Source organism: Furipterus horrens, unplaced genomic scaffold (assembly GCF_987537825.1).
Source record: "Furipterus horrens unplaced genomic scaffold, mFurHor1.1.pri manual_scaffold_3, whole genome shotgun sequence".
NCBI lineage: Eukaryota > Metazoa > Chordata > Mammalia > Chiroptera > Furipteridae > Furipterus > Furipterus horrens.
In genome coordinates this window covers 12,685,413-12,702,787 of record NW_028327173.1, presented here as the reverse complement: position 1 = coordinate 12,702,787, position 17,375 = coordinate 12,685,413, and the positions used below count along the sequence as shown (strand labels likewise).

The following is a 17,375-nucleotide window of genomic DNA, read 5'->3' as shown; positions in this document are numbered from 1 at the left end:
GAGTTCCAGAACTGTCATAATTTAAATTAATAATTATTAGTTATAATTAAAAAATTTTTAAATAACGAGTGATATTTGTAATATTTAAGTCAGTATATTCATATAGGAAGATACTCCCTTTGAAATGTGATACTACACATATAAAAATATTTCATAAGTTGCACAAGTCACATTATTAAATCACGTTATTACTTCTAAAAGGGCTCTCCTATATATGTTACAAATGCTGTCTACTCTAATTTTGAAACCATGCCAAGATGTAAAATAGCCTGTATAGTATGAAACAAATGAAAAGGCTGTATGCATATTTACACATATAATACACATATATGATTGCATATATTTTCCAAAAGATAAATAAAAAATATGTACTTAACAATGGTTTTCTCTAGGGAAAGAGACCTGGGAACAACATGAGAAGACTTTTTCACTTCATTGTTTTGATACATGCATTTTTTTGTCCATGAATATAAATTAATTTTGTAATAATTAAAACCAAAAACAAGCTGTATGAATTTTGCACTTAAGTTTCTTAGTTCTAATTCAAAAAGAATTATCTCATATATGTGAAACATGGATTGTTAATTTTCAAAATTTAGCTACCAGTCTGTTTTTGATAATTTCTAATAACCTTCAGGACTCTATAATGCCTCACTTAATGATTAACATTAATTAACATTATTCAGTAATACAAATAGGAAGAATAGAAGTATTTCTTATAAATTTATTTTTTGTGTAAGTTCCTCATACCATTTGTATCAGGTCAATTTTCAAAAAAAATGTGCTTTCAATTTTCACTTGTTTGGATTTAAGGCCGAGTGCTATTCTATTCATGAAATGTTAATAGACTCCAGGTCTCTAAAATTTGAATTTACTTTTAGATAAATTGTAACCTAAAATACTTTTTGACTATATACCTGATCCATATTTTGGGACATAATGAAGAATATTCAATTTGGGAATTGTCATAACCAAGAAATATGGATGGCTTATTGATTTTTCTTTTTCATTATATTTTATTGATTATACTATTGCAGTTGTCCTGATTTCTTCTTTTTACCCCCTCCACCCAACACCTGCCACTCCCTCAGGCAATCCCCCCACCACTATTAATGTCCATGGGTTATGTTCCTTGGTTACTCCATTTCCTATATTGTATTTTACATCCCATGGCTATTCTGTAACTACCTACTTGTACTTCCTAATCCCCTCACCTCTTCACCCATCCCCCCACACCTCACTCCCATCTGACAACCATCAAAATGCTCTGCACATCCATGATTCTGTTTCTGTTCTTCTTGTTTGCTTAGTTTATTTTTCATATTCAGTTGTTGATAGATATGTATTTATTGCCATTTTATTGTTCATAGTTTTGATCTTCTTTTTCTTAAATAAGTCCCTTCAACATTTCATATAATAATTGTTTGGTGAAGATGAACTCCTTTAGTTCTTTCTTGTCTGAGAAGCTCTTTATCTGCCATTTGATTCTAAACAACAACTTCCCTGGGTAGAGCAGTCTTGGCTGTAGGTCCTTGCTTTTCATGATTTTGAATACTTCTTGCCAGTCCTTTCCAGCTTGCAGAGTTTCTTTTGAGAAATTCCCTAACAGTTTTATGAGAACTCTCCTGCAAGTAACTAACTGCTTTTTTTCTCGCTTCTTTTAAGATTCTCTCTTTATCTTGAACCTTTAGCATTTTAATTATGTTTCTTGGAGTGGGCCTCTTTGCATTCATCTTGTTTGGGACTCTCTGTGCTTCCTGGACTTGCATGTCTATTTCCTTTGTCGAATTAGGGAAGTTTTCTGTCATTTTTTCAAATGGATTTCCAATTTCTTGCTTCTTTCTCTTCTCCTTTTGGCACCTCTATGATACAAATGTTGGACCTCTTGAAGTTGCCCCAGATGTTGCTTACACTATCCTCATTTATTTTATTCTTCTTTCTTCTTGTTCTGATTGGTTGTTTTTTCTTCCTTAAGTTCCATATAATTGATTTGATTCTCAGCTCCATCCACTCTGCTGTTGTTTCTCTGTAAGTTGTTCTTTATTTCGATCAGTGTATTCTTCATTTCTGACTGGATTTCTTTTCTTTTTAAGATTTTATTGATTTTTTTTAGAGAGAGGGGAAGGTAGGGAGAAAGAGAGGGAGAGAAACATCAATGTGTGGTTGCTCCTGACTGGGCATCGAACTGGCAACCTTTGGTTTGCAGGCTGACACTAACTCCACTGAGCCACACTAGCCAGGGCCTGACTGGATCTTTTTTATGCTGTTGAGGTCCTCTCTAAGTTCCTTGAGCATCCGTATAACCAGGGTTTTGAACTCTGCATCTGATAGATTGCTTATCCCCATTTTGTTTAGTTCTTTTTCTGGAGTTTTGATCTCTTCTTTCATTTGGGCCATGTTTCTTTGTCTCCTCATTTTGGCAGCCTCCCTGTGTTTGTTTCTGTGTATTAGGTAGAGCTGCCATGACTCCCTTTCTTGGAAATGTGGTCTAATATAGTAGGTGTCCTGTAGGGTCCAGTGGCACAGCCTCCCCTGTCACCCAAGCTGGGTACTTGAGACATGCCCTTCGTGTGAGCTGGGTACACCCTCCTCTTGTAGTTGAGCCTTGGTGGCTGTTGGCAGATGAATGGGAGGGATTTACTCAGGCCAGTCAGCTGCAAGGACTGGTGACCCCTTACCACCAACCTCCTCCTTCCGTGGAGGATCAGCTGTGCAGGGGCAGGGTGGTGGTGCTCTGACGTGGTCTGTAGCTGTTACTGGGTGCACTGGCCCTGGGGTTTCCCGGGTGGTGCAGGCCAAGGTCAGCCCCCACCTGTTTTGGCTGGGGCCACCCTGCATGAGCTATAAAGCAATCTGAGATGGCCGCTACTTTTGCTGGGCTTGGAGATTCCCAGGCGAAGCCAAGCTGTGAATCTAGGCTGGCTGCTGCTAGTGCCAGGCCTGGAGCTCACTGAGGCCAGCAAGAGGCATGGGGGCTAGGGGTTCACTGAGGCTGACTGTTGCTTGTTGAGAGGATTTAGGAAGTTGTGAAGCATGAGCCAAGATCAGCCATTCATACAGAAAAGCAGCTTGGCTGGGTCCATAAGTTGGGCGAGACAGAGTCTCTGGAGATCTCCAGGGCCAAACAGTGTTAGCTAGGTTGATGGAGTCTCAGATATGGCACCAGCTTGCCAGCTCTGTGGGAAGAGGGTTTAGAAAAGGGACAGTGGCATCTGCTCACCTTCCTGCCTGGGAGAAAGTTGTACCCCAGCTCTCACCTTGATGCCACACACTTGAGTTCCTCCTCCTGCCACTGGTGCCTTTCAAGCTGCTACCCTGGTACTGGAGCTCAGAGGGAGTGAGCCTGAGTAGATGAGTCCGTGTGTGGGTTCTTTAAGAGGAACTGCTTGGGGCTCCAGCAGTTTCTTCCACTGACTCAATCCCTGCTGGTTTTTGCAGCCAGAAGTTGTGGGGACTTATCTGCCTGGCACTGGAATCCTGGGCTGGGGGGGCCTGGTGTGAGGCTGGGACTTCTTAGTCCCGAGATATGCCCCCCCATTACCCTTGTGCCAAATTTTTATCCACCACACATGGTTATGGAACCAGCCCGTTACATGTCTTCACCCCTCCTACCAGTCTGGATGGATATGGCTTCTTAATTCCATAGTTGTCAGACTTCATTCAACTTGGTTTCTGACAGTTCTGAGTGATGGTGGTTCTATATTTCAGTTGTAATTTTTAAAAAGATTTAGTTATTTTTAGAGAGAGGGGAAGGGAGGGAGAAAGAGGCAGAGAGAAACATTGAAGTGCAAGAGACACATCGATTGATTGCCTCTTGCACACCCCCAACGGGGGACCTGGCCCGCATCCCAGGCTCGTGCCCTGACCAGAATCAAACCGGAGACCCTCTGGTTCACAGGCCGGCACTCAGTCCACTGAGCCACACCAGCCAGGGCTTGAGTTGTCATTTTGATGTGGTTGTGCGAGGATGCGAGTCATGTCTGCCTTTGCTGCATTCTTGACTGGAAGTCCCTCGATGGCTTATTCTTTTTTCTTGACTTACTATACTAGCTAGAACTTCCAGTACCATCTTGAATAGAGGAAATAAAAGGTATATCCAGTTAGAAAGAAATGAAGTAAAACAGGATATAAGACCAGGAAAAAAAGGTATTGGATTTCTATATACAAGAAATGAAAAATCAAAAATTGAAATAAAAAATACCATGTACAATAGCATAAAAGATAGGAATTTGAGTCCTGGCTGGGTGGTTCAGTTGGTTGGAGTGTCATCCCGTACACCAAAAGGCTGTGGGTTTGATCCCTGGTTGGGGAGCCTATGAGAGGCAACCAGTTGATCTTTGTCTGTCACATGGATGTTAAGAATGCATTAGAGTTTCAGCCCTTTGAATGTAAGAACTGCATCTTACTGGTCTTCTTTGTATATCTAGCATCTAATATGTTACCTGACCCACAGAATATGCTCACTGAAAATGTTAATGAATAAATGCCCTACAATCAAAATTAAACCCAAAGTTAATGTATCTCTTCCTTTCTCTCGACCCCCCTATCTCCCTCTCCCTCCACAACCTTCTCACCCCTTCCTCTCTAACAGCAAATCCTCAGGTGAGGATAAAATATATACATACGAGTTTGACAAAGTTTAAAAAGACCTGTACATTAAAAACTTCAAAATATTGCTGAGAGAATTAAATAGTTAATGTCAAAGTATACCATGTTCATGGGTCAGAAGACCCCATATCATAAGACATCAGTTCTATCTATAGATTCAACACAAACCCAAATGTAGAGAAGCAAAGTTCCTAGAATAGCCAAAACAATTTTGAAAAAGAACTAAAAACTGGAAGACTTAATACTATCTGATTTTAAGAATCATTATAAGCCTCAGTAATCATGGCAGTGTGGTATTGGCATCAAGAAAGACAACTAGATCAGTGGAAAAAAAAACAAAACAGAAATATACCAGTATTTAATATGCAAAACATACTTTGAAAAGGTGCAAAGGTAATTCACCAGAAGAAGGATATCCTGAAATTTTCATGCATTGCTAGTGGGGATATAAAGTTTCGTAAATACTTGGAACATGGTTTGCAATTTCTTTAAAAATTAAACATAAACTTACATATAACCCAGCCATTTCACAACCTAGGTATTTAGTAAAAGAGAAATGACAGCATGTATCCATACAAATATTTGTACATAGATGTTCACAGCAGCTTTATTTTTAATATCCCCAAACTGGAAACAACCTAAATGTTCAATAGGTGAAGAGACGAGGGAGTAAGTGGTCACATCTGTTACAGGTACGTTTTGTTACTTAGAGTGATTCCTTTGGATTAAGAACCAGTAGACGCCTCTGCATGTTGCAAAGCACTGGCAGTCTGGACTGACTGGTCATATTGGAGGGTTTTTTTTTCCCCATCCAGGTTTACATGTTAAGACAGGGAGATGTAGTGTTATTCTATTTAGAGATGAAAAGCATTGAGTAGACAGAAAGATAATTACTTCTGTGGAAATCTGTTCTATAATTAAATACATATATTTTTGCTGTAGTGATTGTCATTTCCTCATCTGTACTAGACTTACCTTAAATTGCAATCTATTTTGATTATGGAAGAAGTGGACCAAAAGTATTTATTGAAATGCAGAAATGCCTAAGACTCTGCAGAAAGAGCAATAAAATGTAATACAGAGGCCTAGAAAATATGCTAATGGTCTTTTTTATTTTTAAATAGGGAAGATTAGATTCTTTCATTCATTTTCACAAACCAAAATCATTTTAACAACACAAATAAAAAGAATTGTATCCAGAGACTGACATTAAACTAATTTCTCCATGAACATTCCTTTAATGTAGTCACAGAACCAAAGCTGGAATCATTTTCTGAAGCAGGAACTTGTGCTTTGGGATATGACTCCATGAGTTTAATAATACCCCTTCCTACTTATTTGCATTAAGAGTTATATTTCTAAATAGTGTATAATCTCCACTCTAAGGTATAAAATAAACCACATCAATTAATTTATTTAAGTTATTGATTAATGAGAGAACCAATAAGCTATTGTAACCTCTCTAAGGAAATAACTGGAGAATTTGAAAAATACACTAGCCTATTTTCTGCCATTCATTTCTATTATTATTATTATTGTTTTTCAATGACAGTTATGCTAATAGTCTTATTGGAGTCATCTCTGTTCTCACTACTGACAGAATTGCATAATAGGCTGTCTTCTGCTGAGTTTTTTGGAACAAACATTTGACTTAAGAGTCACTTTGCCATTTTATTTTCCTAATGATTTGACAAACCACGCTGTACGGGAAACAGACAAACAGCATTCTTAACTCAATCCTCCCTTGTTTAACTCCACATCCTCTTCTGCTACAAAAAAACAAAAGAAAGCTGAACCAAAATAAAAATGAGGTTGGAATTTAGACAAGAAAGTGCAAGAACAGGGTAGAATTGAGAAGCAGGGTATCATCTTGGAAAGACACAGGGGCTTTGGAATTTGAGTTTTAATTGTAACTCCAACCTTTACTCTCTCAATTTAGTTAACCTCTGGATGTTTCAGTTTTCTCATTTCTGAAATGGAAATAATATAATAGGAACTACCTAACACCAGGAAACTCAACCAGTGTTGTTTGTTGTTGTAAAGAGAGACATTAACCTTAGATTTAATTTTGATTGTGGGGCATTTATTCACGAACATTTTCAGTGAGCATCTTCTGTGGGTCAGGTGACGTATTAGATGCTAGATATACAAAGGAGAGCAGTAAGATACAGTTCTTAGCTTCAAAGGGCTCAAACTCTAGTAATGCATTCTTAACTTGTATCCGAGTCTTTGATTGTGTAGAATAGCAAAGGTACATTAAGAGGATTGGTTATAAGTTTTTTCTAGCACTGGTAGGACCGAAAATAGTCCTGCTGTTAACCAGAAGGTGGTTGCCTCAGAAAGTACAGAAACACATGGTTTTAAAGATTGCGAGGCTACCAGTGGTTTCATTATGCAAGTGAATACATTTTAAAACCTGTGGATTTTAAAGTGGTACGTTGATAAGTACTTGAGACATTATCAGGAAAAAAACAAGCGAACACTTATTTGTGTCTTAGTTTCAAATTAATTAAAATGCATTTTTTCACTTATGTTTTTTGTTGGTGTTGTTCATAGAGATAACACATTAATTAAAGAAAATTCATTGTAAAATTATAATAAAATTTTGATTTTTGTTTCTGGTAGAATTTAAGTCTAGACTACTCGTTTTGTTCCACTTCTTGGTACAAGTGCTCGTCCCTGGAGAGACGAGTTTATACTGTTGAAGTTTCTGTGAAGCAGTCATAGAGCAGAAAGCCTGTTTCTAACATATAATGGAAAGCATAATGACCAGGCCATCCATACATTTCAGATAGCAACGCCTGAGAAGATGATGGAACAGCACTGGCAGACTTACCCTCCAGTGTTTCTTTTGGCTGGCATCTCTCAGTGACCCATTATTACATATTTTATCACTATCATCATTCTTCCCTAGCTCATTTACATCACCATTGTAAAAACTTCCTTTTCTCACCTGGATTTCTTCTTTTGTCAGTAACCCCCCTCCCCCACCCCCCGCATTTCTTAGATAAATCATCAAATTACATTAGAATGATTTAGTGTCAACTTTTAGGAATTCAAAGCCAGGAGAAAAAGTAAAATAAAATGTGAAAAAGCGACAGAAAAGAGAAGAGGTTAGAACTGTGTGTCAAGAATGGGACCTCTCACTGAAAGCTCTATTTTTGGAACATTCTCTTTATATAGAACCCTGTGCGCATGCACGTCGTCCCCTCCCTCACCAGTAGTAAAGTATCTATTCCTAGTAAGTCCTTCATGGCCTCTTAGTTTGGTGTCACTTCAGTCCAGAGACCTAGCCTCTGGATACATTCACCCCAAGTCTCATGTTATGTTCCAAAAGAATAGAACTAGAGGGAAGACTTTTTATAATTCAGGGTCTCTTACCTGGGTGTTAATGTGGCCACAGGATCTTTAGCTGGTCTGCTCATTTCAGGCACTTCCAGGCCTTCCCGTTCTCATTACCAGATTGTTGAGAAAAAGTTGAAATCTCCTCCCAACCCAGAAATCCTCTCCAGAAACGTAGGAAGGAAAGGAGTTTTATTATTGAATAAGCATTAAGACTGCAGCGAAAGCAGCCTGACAGTGGTCAGGAGGTGGGCTTGGAGGCTGGTCCGGGGAGGGACGGAGCAAAGGAAGAAGAAAAGAAAAAAACCCATGGACGTGGACAACTGGAGTGATTGTGGGGGAAGAGGAATGGGGGGCGGTGGAAGAGGGTATGGGGGGTTCAGTGGTGATGGATGGAGGCTTGACTTGGGGGGGTGAACACACAATACAGTGCACAGATGATGTGTCGTAGAACTGTGCCCCTGAAGCCTGTGTGATTGTGTTAATCAGTGTCACCACAGTAAATTTAATAAAAAGGAAAAAAGACTGCAGTGAGCACCACAGGCAACCCACTAATGAGACTGCAGACAGAAGGAAAGCTCCCCCTTTGTTAAAACCAGGCAGATAATCCATTTACAGACGTGTCCTCAAGGTAGCGATGACTTGTCCTCACATAGCAGGACTGTCCCAGCGCCATTGCTACTATACCTAGTTTATCCTAACTTCTCCTGGTGGTTGTCTCTCCGTGTTAGTCAGTTGTCTTCATCCAAAGGGAAAATTACTCTTTTCATCTGTTCACGACAAGCAGGTGGTTACAGAAGCTAGTTGCCTAGACACACCCATGGTGGCTGGGAGAGAGGTGGCTCCTGCGCCCTTAAGAAGAACATTCCTGATTGACTGTGGGAGAAGGGGTGGGCTGGGTGGGGGGGGGGCGCAATGAGGGGAAAAAGTGGGACAACTGTAATAGAAAAACAATAAAAAGAAAAGAAAAGAAAAACATTCCCGAGTTGTATAAGTGGCAAGAGACTTATTTAGCTTCTAAAAAAACATTACACATTTATCAAAGATATTGGAAAGGTTTACAATTACAATCTTAGTCCAGGCAAAGATCTAAGAAAAGGGAGAGTAGAAAGGTCTCTCCTTGTTGGCACCAGAAAAAATTGAAAAATTTTTTAACCCTTAAATTTCCTTGTGTACCTACCTGACTAGTAAATAATAAAAAAGAAATGATACAGTAAAGAGAAGCAATATTAGGTTTACCAACATGGCATCTTTAGTAAAAGTTCCTTTCAGACTTCCGTTGCATAGCTAGTGGAATGCCCTGAGATTACAAGGTTACCTGTCATATTTATGTAAAGACTGACAGGACTAAAGGAAATAAGCATAACCCAGATACGCTAATATTATTATGCCAATGATAGCAGTAATGTTTGCCATTCTTGTACTTAATATGTAACATTTCTGACATCTCTCAGAGTCAGGATTCCAGACTAGAAACCATGACGTAACTACTTGGCGTTTCTCTAAGAACTGATATTCTTCAAAGAAAAGGAACAGAGTATATATCCGAGATCGTGTTTTTACAGAGTAGTTTCTCAGGGTGCCTTATATTCCTGTCTCTTAACTACGTTTGATTCTTTCATTTCTATATGATCTACCATTTTATGTAACAGTTTTTCTCACGCATGGGGGATGGCGGGGTCGGGGAGGCTATTTTTGCAAACATACATGGGTTTAATAAAACCCAGTATATTTATGACTCATATATTAGCCCCTTTTCTCCAAGTCCAGTAGTTATCTCCAAGATTGCACACAGTTATTAGCTCTTACTTTGCAAGAGTAGTAACTTGATTCCAGTAGAACCTGTGAGAAACGCTCACAATAAAAACCAGGACACAGGACTTGAGCAGCAAAGCGAGGCATTTATTCACGAGTCTGCAGAGCCGGACGCGCCCTCAGCCAAGAGAATGTGCGTGCCAGGTAGACAAAGGAAACTGGTTTATAGTAACGCGATTAGCTCCCCCTCCCCCCTTCCTTCTCCCCCATTTTTCCACTACTGGTTACTCTGGAGTTACAATCTAACACGATTATCTAAATGCCCCTATTGTGATTTGTAAATATGCTACTACTGTCAACTACCTTCTCCCATTTTCCCTTTGTCTGGTGATGACTCTCTTTCCCCCTTCAGGGTGCCCCTTTTGTGATTTGTAAATATGGTAATGCCCTCAACTTCCTTCTCAGAGATCCTCTAATTACATTTGCCCTTGAGACCCTCTGATTACATTTGCCCTTTGTTACTAATGATTTTCTACTGCTTTGGGAGTCACAATTTCCTTGTTTTTTACGAACCTATATAAAAAGTAAATGAAAACCAGAGGACTCTTCCACTTACAGGTATGACTTGCCAGGCATCTTACAGATTTCAGAAAAAATGCATTGTGCGTTCTTTTTAAAAATGGAGTCATTGCCGGTTGTAACAGTTGTGATGTGGCACAATTTTATGGAGTTTGTATTCCATTCACGGGTTGAGAATTGGGAAAGGGGACATTTTTAACTTGATGCAATTCTTGACATAAATTCTAAAATCTCTGTCAGAGAGAAGAATCTTCCTAAAACCCAGTGATTAAACTTGTCTGTTTCTCTAGTGTTTTTCTGAATTTATACATGCCATTTTGTAAAATAAGCCCTGAAAGAAAACATGATTTTTCTGCCAGTAATGTAAAAATTTGCACAAAAAAACCCTTTAAATTCTAGTATTGCTTTTTTTGTTTATACTTATTTTATATTTTACAGTAGTGGAAAATAAATGTGCCTATAGGAGTTGAATTTTCATGGTGGTTGGAGGAGGCTGCTGTAGGCATCTCTAAGTTCAGGTGATTATGAATCTCATGCAGAGATTGTCATTTGTCCTGTGGTGCTTTCATGCAATAAAGAAAGAATCTATGTCTTCATTTTCAGAATGTCAGTGCTACCTCTTTCACACAGATCTGCTATTATTTGTTCAGTCAACAAATTTGAGTGCTCAACCTGTGAAGGAAGTTTCCTAGGCCCTATGGATGATGCCTTAAAGATTAGCTTAAGTAGAAGAATAACCCAGCCAAATCAGTGATTTAGGACAGCCATCGTTCGGTCAGTATTATATACGATGTGTTAAAGTAAGACTCGGAGGCAGTGAGTTAAGAGACTATCTCATAGTTAAGTAAATGCAGTAATAAGGGCCTAATCTGAGGTGTAAGTATTGGGGGTGGACTAGAGAGGAAAGATATCTGTGACAGTGTCTTACATTTACTTCTCTTGTTCTAGCTAATTCCGCAATAACTGTCATTTAAATGAGGGCATTGGTATCTGTGTCTGTCTTTCCCTCTATCTTTTGCACTCTCCCGATCCTTTTAGCACACCCAAAATTTTACTGCACGTCTGCATCAATAATCAATAATGATAGAAGAGGGGATGTTCATCATAATCTCACTAGACACTAGGTGTGGTGTGTATATCTGTTCAGTCTTTGAAAGGACTGAGTATGTATCTCCTAAAGAGGTGTGTGCTTTGTCTTACCTCTAGTTGTGAGTTATTGCTTTAAAGTAAAACTAAATAGCTACTTAAACAGAGTAACAGTTCCTGCTATATAAGTAGCTTTTTTTTTTTTAAGCATGCTAAAGGTAGTATGTTACCCATGGAAGAAATGTTTTGATGTTTTGGGGTTAGGTACATTTGATATATTCTTGGTTTTTGTTGTTTAGAGGCAGGATGAGTTTCTATTTAATCCCAGAGAATCCTCCAGAAAGTGTTTTCCCCTTTTCTGTGAATGGAATTTAAAGCTTAATTAATGCATATATGAAATAGAATTCGAAATTAAATGTACAGGTTCCCCAGACTCTTAAAAAGGATTCTGCTATGGAAGCATTTGGGAGACATGCACATAAACAGACTGGTTTTATAAATTAGAAGATCCATAAAAAACGAAGAGACCATTACATGCATACATACAGGAAATACATTGTTTATTTAGTGTAAGACTGTGATGCTATAGCAAATTTAAACCTACCCATAATTATAATAATCTGAGTTTCATACTTTGAAAAAACAGTTTACCTTGAGTAGGCCACAGAGGAAGAATAACACATGGTTTTCGTGTTCATTTTAGTCCCTGAGGGGAAGGATAAAGATAAATTGGTCTGAGGTATGTAGCAAAGGAGTTTATAGTGTTGTTGTTGTTTTTTTAAATGATATTACAATGATTTTGAGAAGAATGTTAAATGTCTTCTTTGTTGTTGTGCCCCAAAACAGTGTAAGTATTCCTGTTCTACTCTTCTTCCAAAAAAGATCTGAGGCGGTCCCAGAGAAGTTGGTTGGTTTAATCTAAATGAATGATCTTGTATTTCTGTGGAGAATCAGCTTTGTGTTTACTCATTTTTGATAATGTCTAATGTCTTCATTAAGTGGCTTTTCTTTGATCCTTTTCTTTACCCATTAGCCTGTAATACCTCATTTCTATCCGTTAACTCATGTGTTGCCTTTTGTTGGCTCTTTTTAATAGAATCTATTTGCTCTCTGACGTTTAAATTGTATATCCAAGTGTTGGATGATTTCTTTGGAATTTGTAAGGCAAAGTGTGAAAATCTTTTGTAAGCCTAATTTTCCATTTAGAACTTCTGATACAAAAGAATAGTTCAGTAAAAAATGTTTTCTTTCTTATTTTCACCTCAGCGATGTTAAAGGCTAAGCCAGTGGTGTTGGTCTGAAATGAGAACTGAATGTTGTAGAAGCGCTGCCTGTCAGACGAAATCTTATTCTTTTGTTTAGAAAGCTTTTTTTAAAAAAGACAGAACCTGAGATTTAATATTTTTTTGTAGTTCAGAGGAACTTTAGATATTATCTAATCTCACTCTTATACTTTATAGTTGAATATGCAGGGGCCTGAGAAGTATGACTTGCTTAGTATCACATAGTTGATGAACAATAGAAGCAGATCCACATCTAGAATCGGCTGGTAGGCCAGTTTTCTATATTATAGGCAATCACCATATACTGAATCATGTGCCTGGGTCACTGGTTGGAAGGCTACATGAGCTGATGAGAATAATTTGTGCCCAAGACATTTGCCATTGCATCTCTAGGCCACAGCTACACTTTATCACCCATCTATCTCATAGGTATGGGTGAAAGCCTTCTTTTCTTTGGCTAAATTTGAATAAAGGTATTATTTAGACCTAATATTTCCAAACATAGCTTCGAGTATGAAGTAATGGCAGCCTGATCTTGTATTTCAGCTCAGACAGCTATAACTGCGCCAAAGATGTGGAAGAAACCAAAAGATCGGACCCGAACCACTGAAGAGGTGTTAGAAGCAGAGTTGGAGGTAAGGGGGCAGCAATAGATCTCCTTAAGCCTATCTTCAGAACAGTGGTGCCATTTCCTTAGACAAGTGTGGGTTTATTCCTCTTTCTTGAGATACTGTTTTCCGGGCAAAGCGATATATCAAGCTCAGTGTCTGACTTTTTTAACCTTTTGAGTGCCAACATCGCTGTGAGCAATGCTGACAAATTTTCCCAGAAGTGCCAGCGTCACTCCCAGCGACTCTTTTTTCGATGGCTATAAATGTAAATAACAATGGAATAATTTGTATTTTATGTATTTTTGTACCTCAGATTATATATTTTGAATTTTTATGCTTGTTCTAATACTGACATATTAATTCTGTTATAATTTGTACTTACATTTTAAACGGTCCTTTTAATTGCATTTATCTTTGCAATAGTTGTCAAAACTATGCAGTGTGCATGATAAGGAAGCTTTTGCTAATGGACATTTTCATTGCTTCATGGTATAGCATTAGCATTTAGTTTATAAATTGTTTTCACTGTTGATATCTATTGATATATGTCTCCAGTGTGAATGCTGTTATGTTCATTTTTTTGTATGTTATGAAGTTTTCTTTTTTAAAAAAACATGCAGTATTTGACATACTTGCTTGTTATCCATGTTACTATGTGTTTTTTCAAATTATAATCATGGATTTTATATTATGCCATATGTTATATTTCAAAAGCCATATTGAAGGAAAGAATTTAATTTTTCTAAAATAACTGTATAATAAAATAATTTTAATGCAATAAATTTTTTGCTAAATTGTGTCAGAGAACACTGCTTACAAAAGAAGAGTGTATTTACTGTGTCATGAAATTTTCAGCAAATTAATATGAAGAATAATGTTTTTATAGACATTTTTCATAAACTCTGCATTTCTCAGCAAAATAGCCTGGCATTTCTCACACAAATTTTAGCAATTACGCATGACACTCAAAGGGTTAAAGTCCATTTACAGAATTTGAAAAAAAAATTTTTTTTAATCCTCACTCATGCTTATTGATTTTAGAGAGAAGAGAAGGGAAGTAGCGAGGGAGAGAAACATCCATGTGAGAGAGAGACATTGACCAGTTGCCTCACGTACATCTCCTGACAGGCACCTAACCCGCAACCTAGGCATGTTCCCTGACCGGGACTTGAACCCACATTACACTAATCACATGGAAAGACTGATCTAGGATAGAGAAGTGAAGACAATTCTTTCGCATGTCCATTAGCAATGGTGATAGAAATCATCAGGTACATTTTAGGGAAATTAATTTCAAATGTCATCTTTTGACTGCATTTCCCTCAGTAAGGTAGCTTTTCACATACAGGTTGCTTATTTGAACTAAGCCCCACCAGGTCTTGTTACAGCCCACCAGGGCCAGATGGTGTGAGGACAGAGCAAGGGCCGGCTTTAGCCCCAAGGCGCGCTCTAACGGTGCCCTGGTCTGCAGTCTCAGGGTCGTCCGTGTCCGTACTGAGGCTTATACGTGAAGAGTAGTATGAACAATCTCTTCTTTTTGAACTCATATCTATTTAATTAGAATAATTTTTATTGAATTTTTAACATAACATGAAGTGTAAAAATTATTTTAAATTAACTTTAAATACATTTGTTTCTTAAGGCTTTTTTGTCTAGTTATAATTCTTACTTACGCTCTGCAAGCCGCTCACAGTCCTTCTTTGTTACTTTTCTCCGTCCTGTCATTGCTCTTACATGGTACTCTGTTCAGAGGTCATAGTTAGTCCCATAGCAGCCACAAAACTGTTTCATAGATGTGATTTTATTGTGGTTATTGGGGGTAAGAATTGGCAGTAAGTTATAGAGCTGCAAATAGTTGTTGGACGTTTTGTGGCTGAACAAGGAAATGCTGCTTTTACAGAAAATAAAATACCTTCCAGAGGCAGGGGAATCACTTGCATTCTCCTCAGACAGTTTACTCGTTCAATTCAGCTGTTTTTTAATCAGCTTTCTCTTGCTGTGTTTCATGTGTCTTTGCCTTGTGGCTGGGTTTCTAAGCGTTCCTGACTATTAAGTGGGTAGGCCACCATCCCTGTGCCTTCAGATATCACCTTCTTCTTTAGGTCAGGGTGGGCAGACCTTTCCTATAATGGTTCACAGAGTAAATAATTGAGGCTTTGTGGACTGTAGGATATGATCCCTGTCACAGCTTTTCACCTCTGCAGCTGTAACCCAAGAGCAGCCATAGATCATGTGTAAACAGATTAGTGTGGCTATATTTTAGTAAAACTTTATTGATGGACATTGAAATCTCATATAATAGTCATGTGTCATAAAATGTTATTCCGAGTTTTTATCAACCATTACTGATATAAAAATCATCTTTACCTTGGATATTATAGAAAAACAGGCGATGAGCCAGATTTGGCCCATGAGCATGGTTTGCTAAAACCTGCTTTCGATTGTTATTCTTCATACATGACAACTTTTGACTCATTTTAAATGACTTTTTTTTTTAGCCTTGTAGTTAAAAAACATAATAAAAGGGTATTCTGTAATTTGCAGACAGGCTTTTTTACAGAAGTCCTAGTTCCTTTCATAAGATTGAGTATTTATTAGAGTATTTAAGTAAATGTTGGTTGTCATTGTCTTCATTTGCACTGACCATCAAACTCTCCTTAGGAAGGTTTCAGCCTTTTAAAGAATGTTTCAGGTATCAGCAGCATATTTTAGATTATATATTAGGTTGTTCATCATTGCAAATATTTGATTAAATTCTTTAAATTAGTGCCTGTAAAGATAACATGAAAGATGATTCCGCGTAAAATTACTAGTCAAAGCAGTTTAACATTTTTAGGATATTTCATCATTTGTTTCATACATAGTTGTCAATCTGATTTTTATTTTAGCACACAGTTTTTTTAAACTAAATTCTTAAGTTCCTATAAAAGGTTCACTTTTGACAGCCCAGCCAATAAGGTGCTTTCTTTTTTCAATCTGATTTTCTGAGAAAACAATTTAAGAACCGTGAGACACTAACAAACTAGTTGAATAGAGCTTCAGTCTGCTGAAAGAAAAATAATCATCATAATGTTTAATGCACTATTTTTGTGGCTTCCATTGAAAAATACCTCTTAACAATGTGCCTGTTCTGTATTCTGGTTTGCTATTTATGGAACAAGTTTTATATGGCTTTTTCCAAATAATATATTCTCTTTTAATAATATCTAATAGATTATCCATTGTTGTTGATTTTAGTGTGTTTATGAATGGGCATTGAAATTTGAATCTCATATAATATTCATATGTTATAAAATACTCTTCTTTGGAAATTTTTTCAACCATTATAATCTCTACACAGAAGAGTACCAATATATATATATTTCTAAAACAGCATTTTTTCACATTTTAACAAGACCCAAAATAAGAATTCTTATTATTGTATGTAGAATAATATAGTATACTGCTGTTTAATAAGGCTAATTATCATTTATAGGCTCACATGCAAAATTATTAAAGGTCTTCTTGATGACCTGTACTTAATTATAAGGTGATATTACAAGGTCATTAAGAGTTGATTTAGATTCATAATAAGTATAGAATAAGAAAAAGCTAGTAGATGTGTTTTTTCCCAAAGTTTAAAATATGTCCATTTTCTGCCATGTTTTATAAAAAGAAATCAGTTTCAGCCGTTATTTTCTTAGAATTTTTATGTTTGTCTTTTCTTTCTTTTGATGGTTACCGTACTGTCTCTCCCTGTTCAGGGGGCGGGGAAGCACGTGCACGTGTGCCTGTGTGAACTTAGCTATTTCCATTGTAGAAATAAGGCCTAAGAACTGTCTGTTTCTGTTGATACATTTTTAAATTTAATGTCTTTTCCACGTGATCTGAAGTATAACAGAAGAAAATTTATTAGTATAATACTTATAACTCTTTAATTTAAAAAAACATTATTTCATAAATCAATTGGGGCAACCACTTTCTTGAGTATATGACATTCTCTTATACAATCTTCTGTTGAAGCAGTTGAATAGAACATCTATTTTTGGCTCTTCTCGTGTGAATTTATCAATTGGAATGCCTGTTTCCTCTGAATTATTCTTCCAAGGAATTATTTTCAGAGTGCTTATCC

At 37.3% G+C, this 17,375-nt stretch overlaps 1 protein-coding gene across 7 annotated transcripts in view; it reads left to right on the top strand.

Annotated features, from left to right (window-relative positions):
- Positions 1-17,375, top strand: part of EIF4G3 (eukaryotic translation initiation factor 4 gamma 3) — a 294,628-nt gene that overhangs the window by 196,119 nt on the left and 81,134 nt on the right. For all 7 annotated transcript variants that reach the window (XM_090268730.1, XM_090268729.1, XM_090268734.1 and 4 more), the window contains one exon: positions 13,200-13,288. In XM_090268730.1, the coding sequence (XP_090124856.1) occupies positions 13,200-13,288 (89 nt within the window). The remainder of the gene's footprint in view (positions 1-13,199; positions 13,289-17,375) is intronic.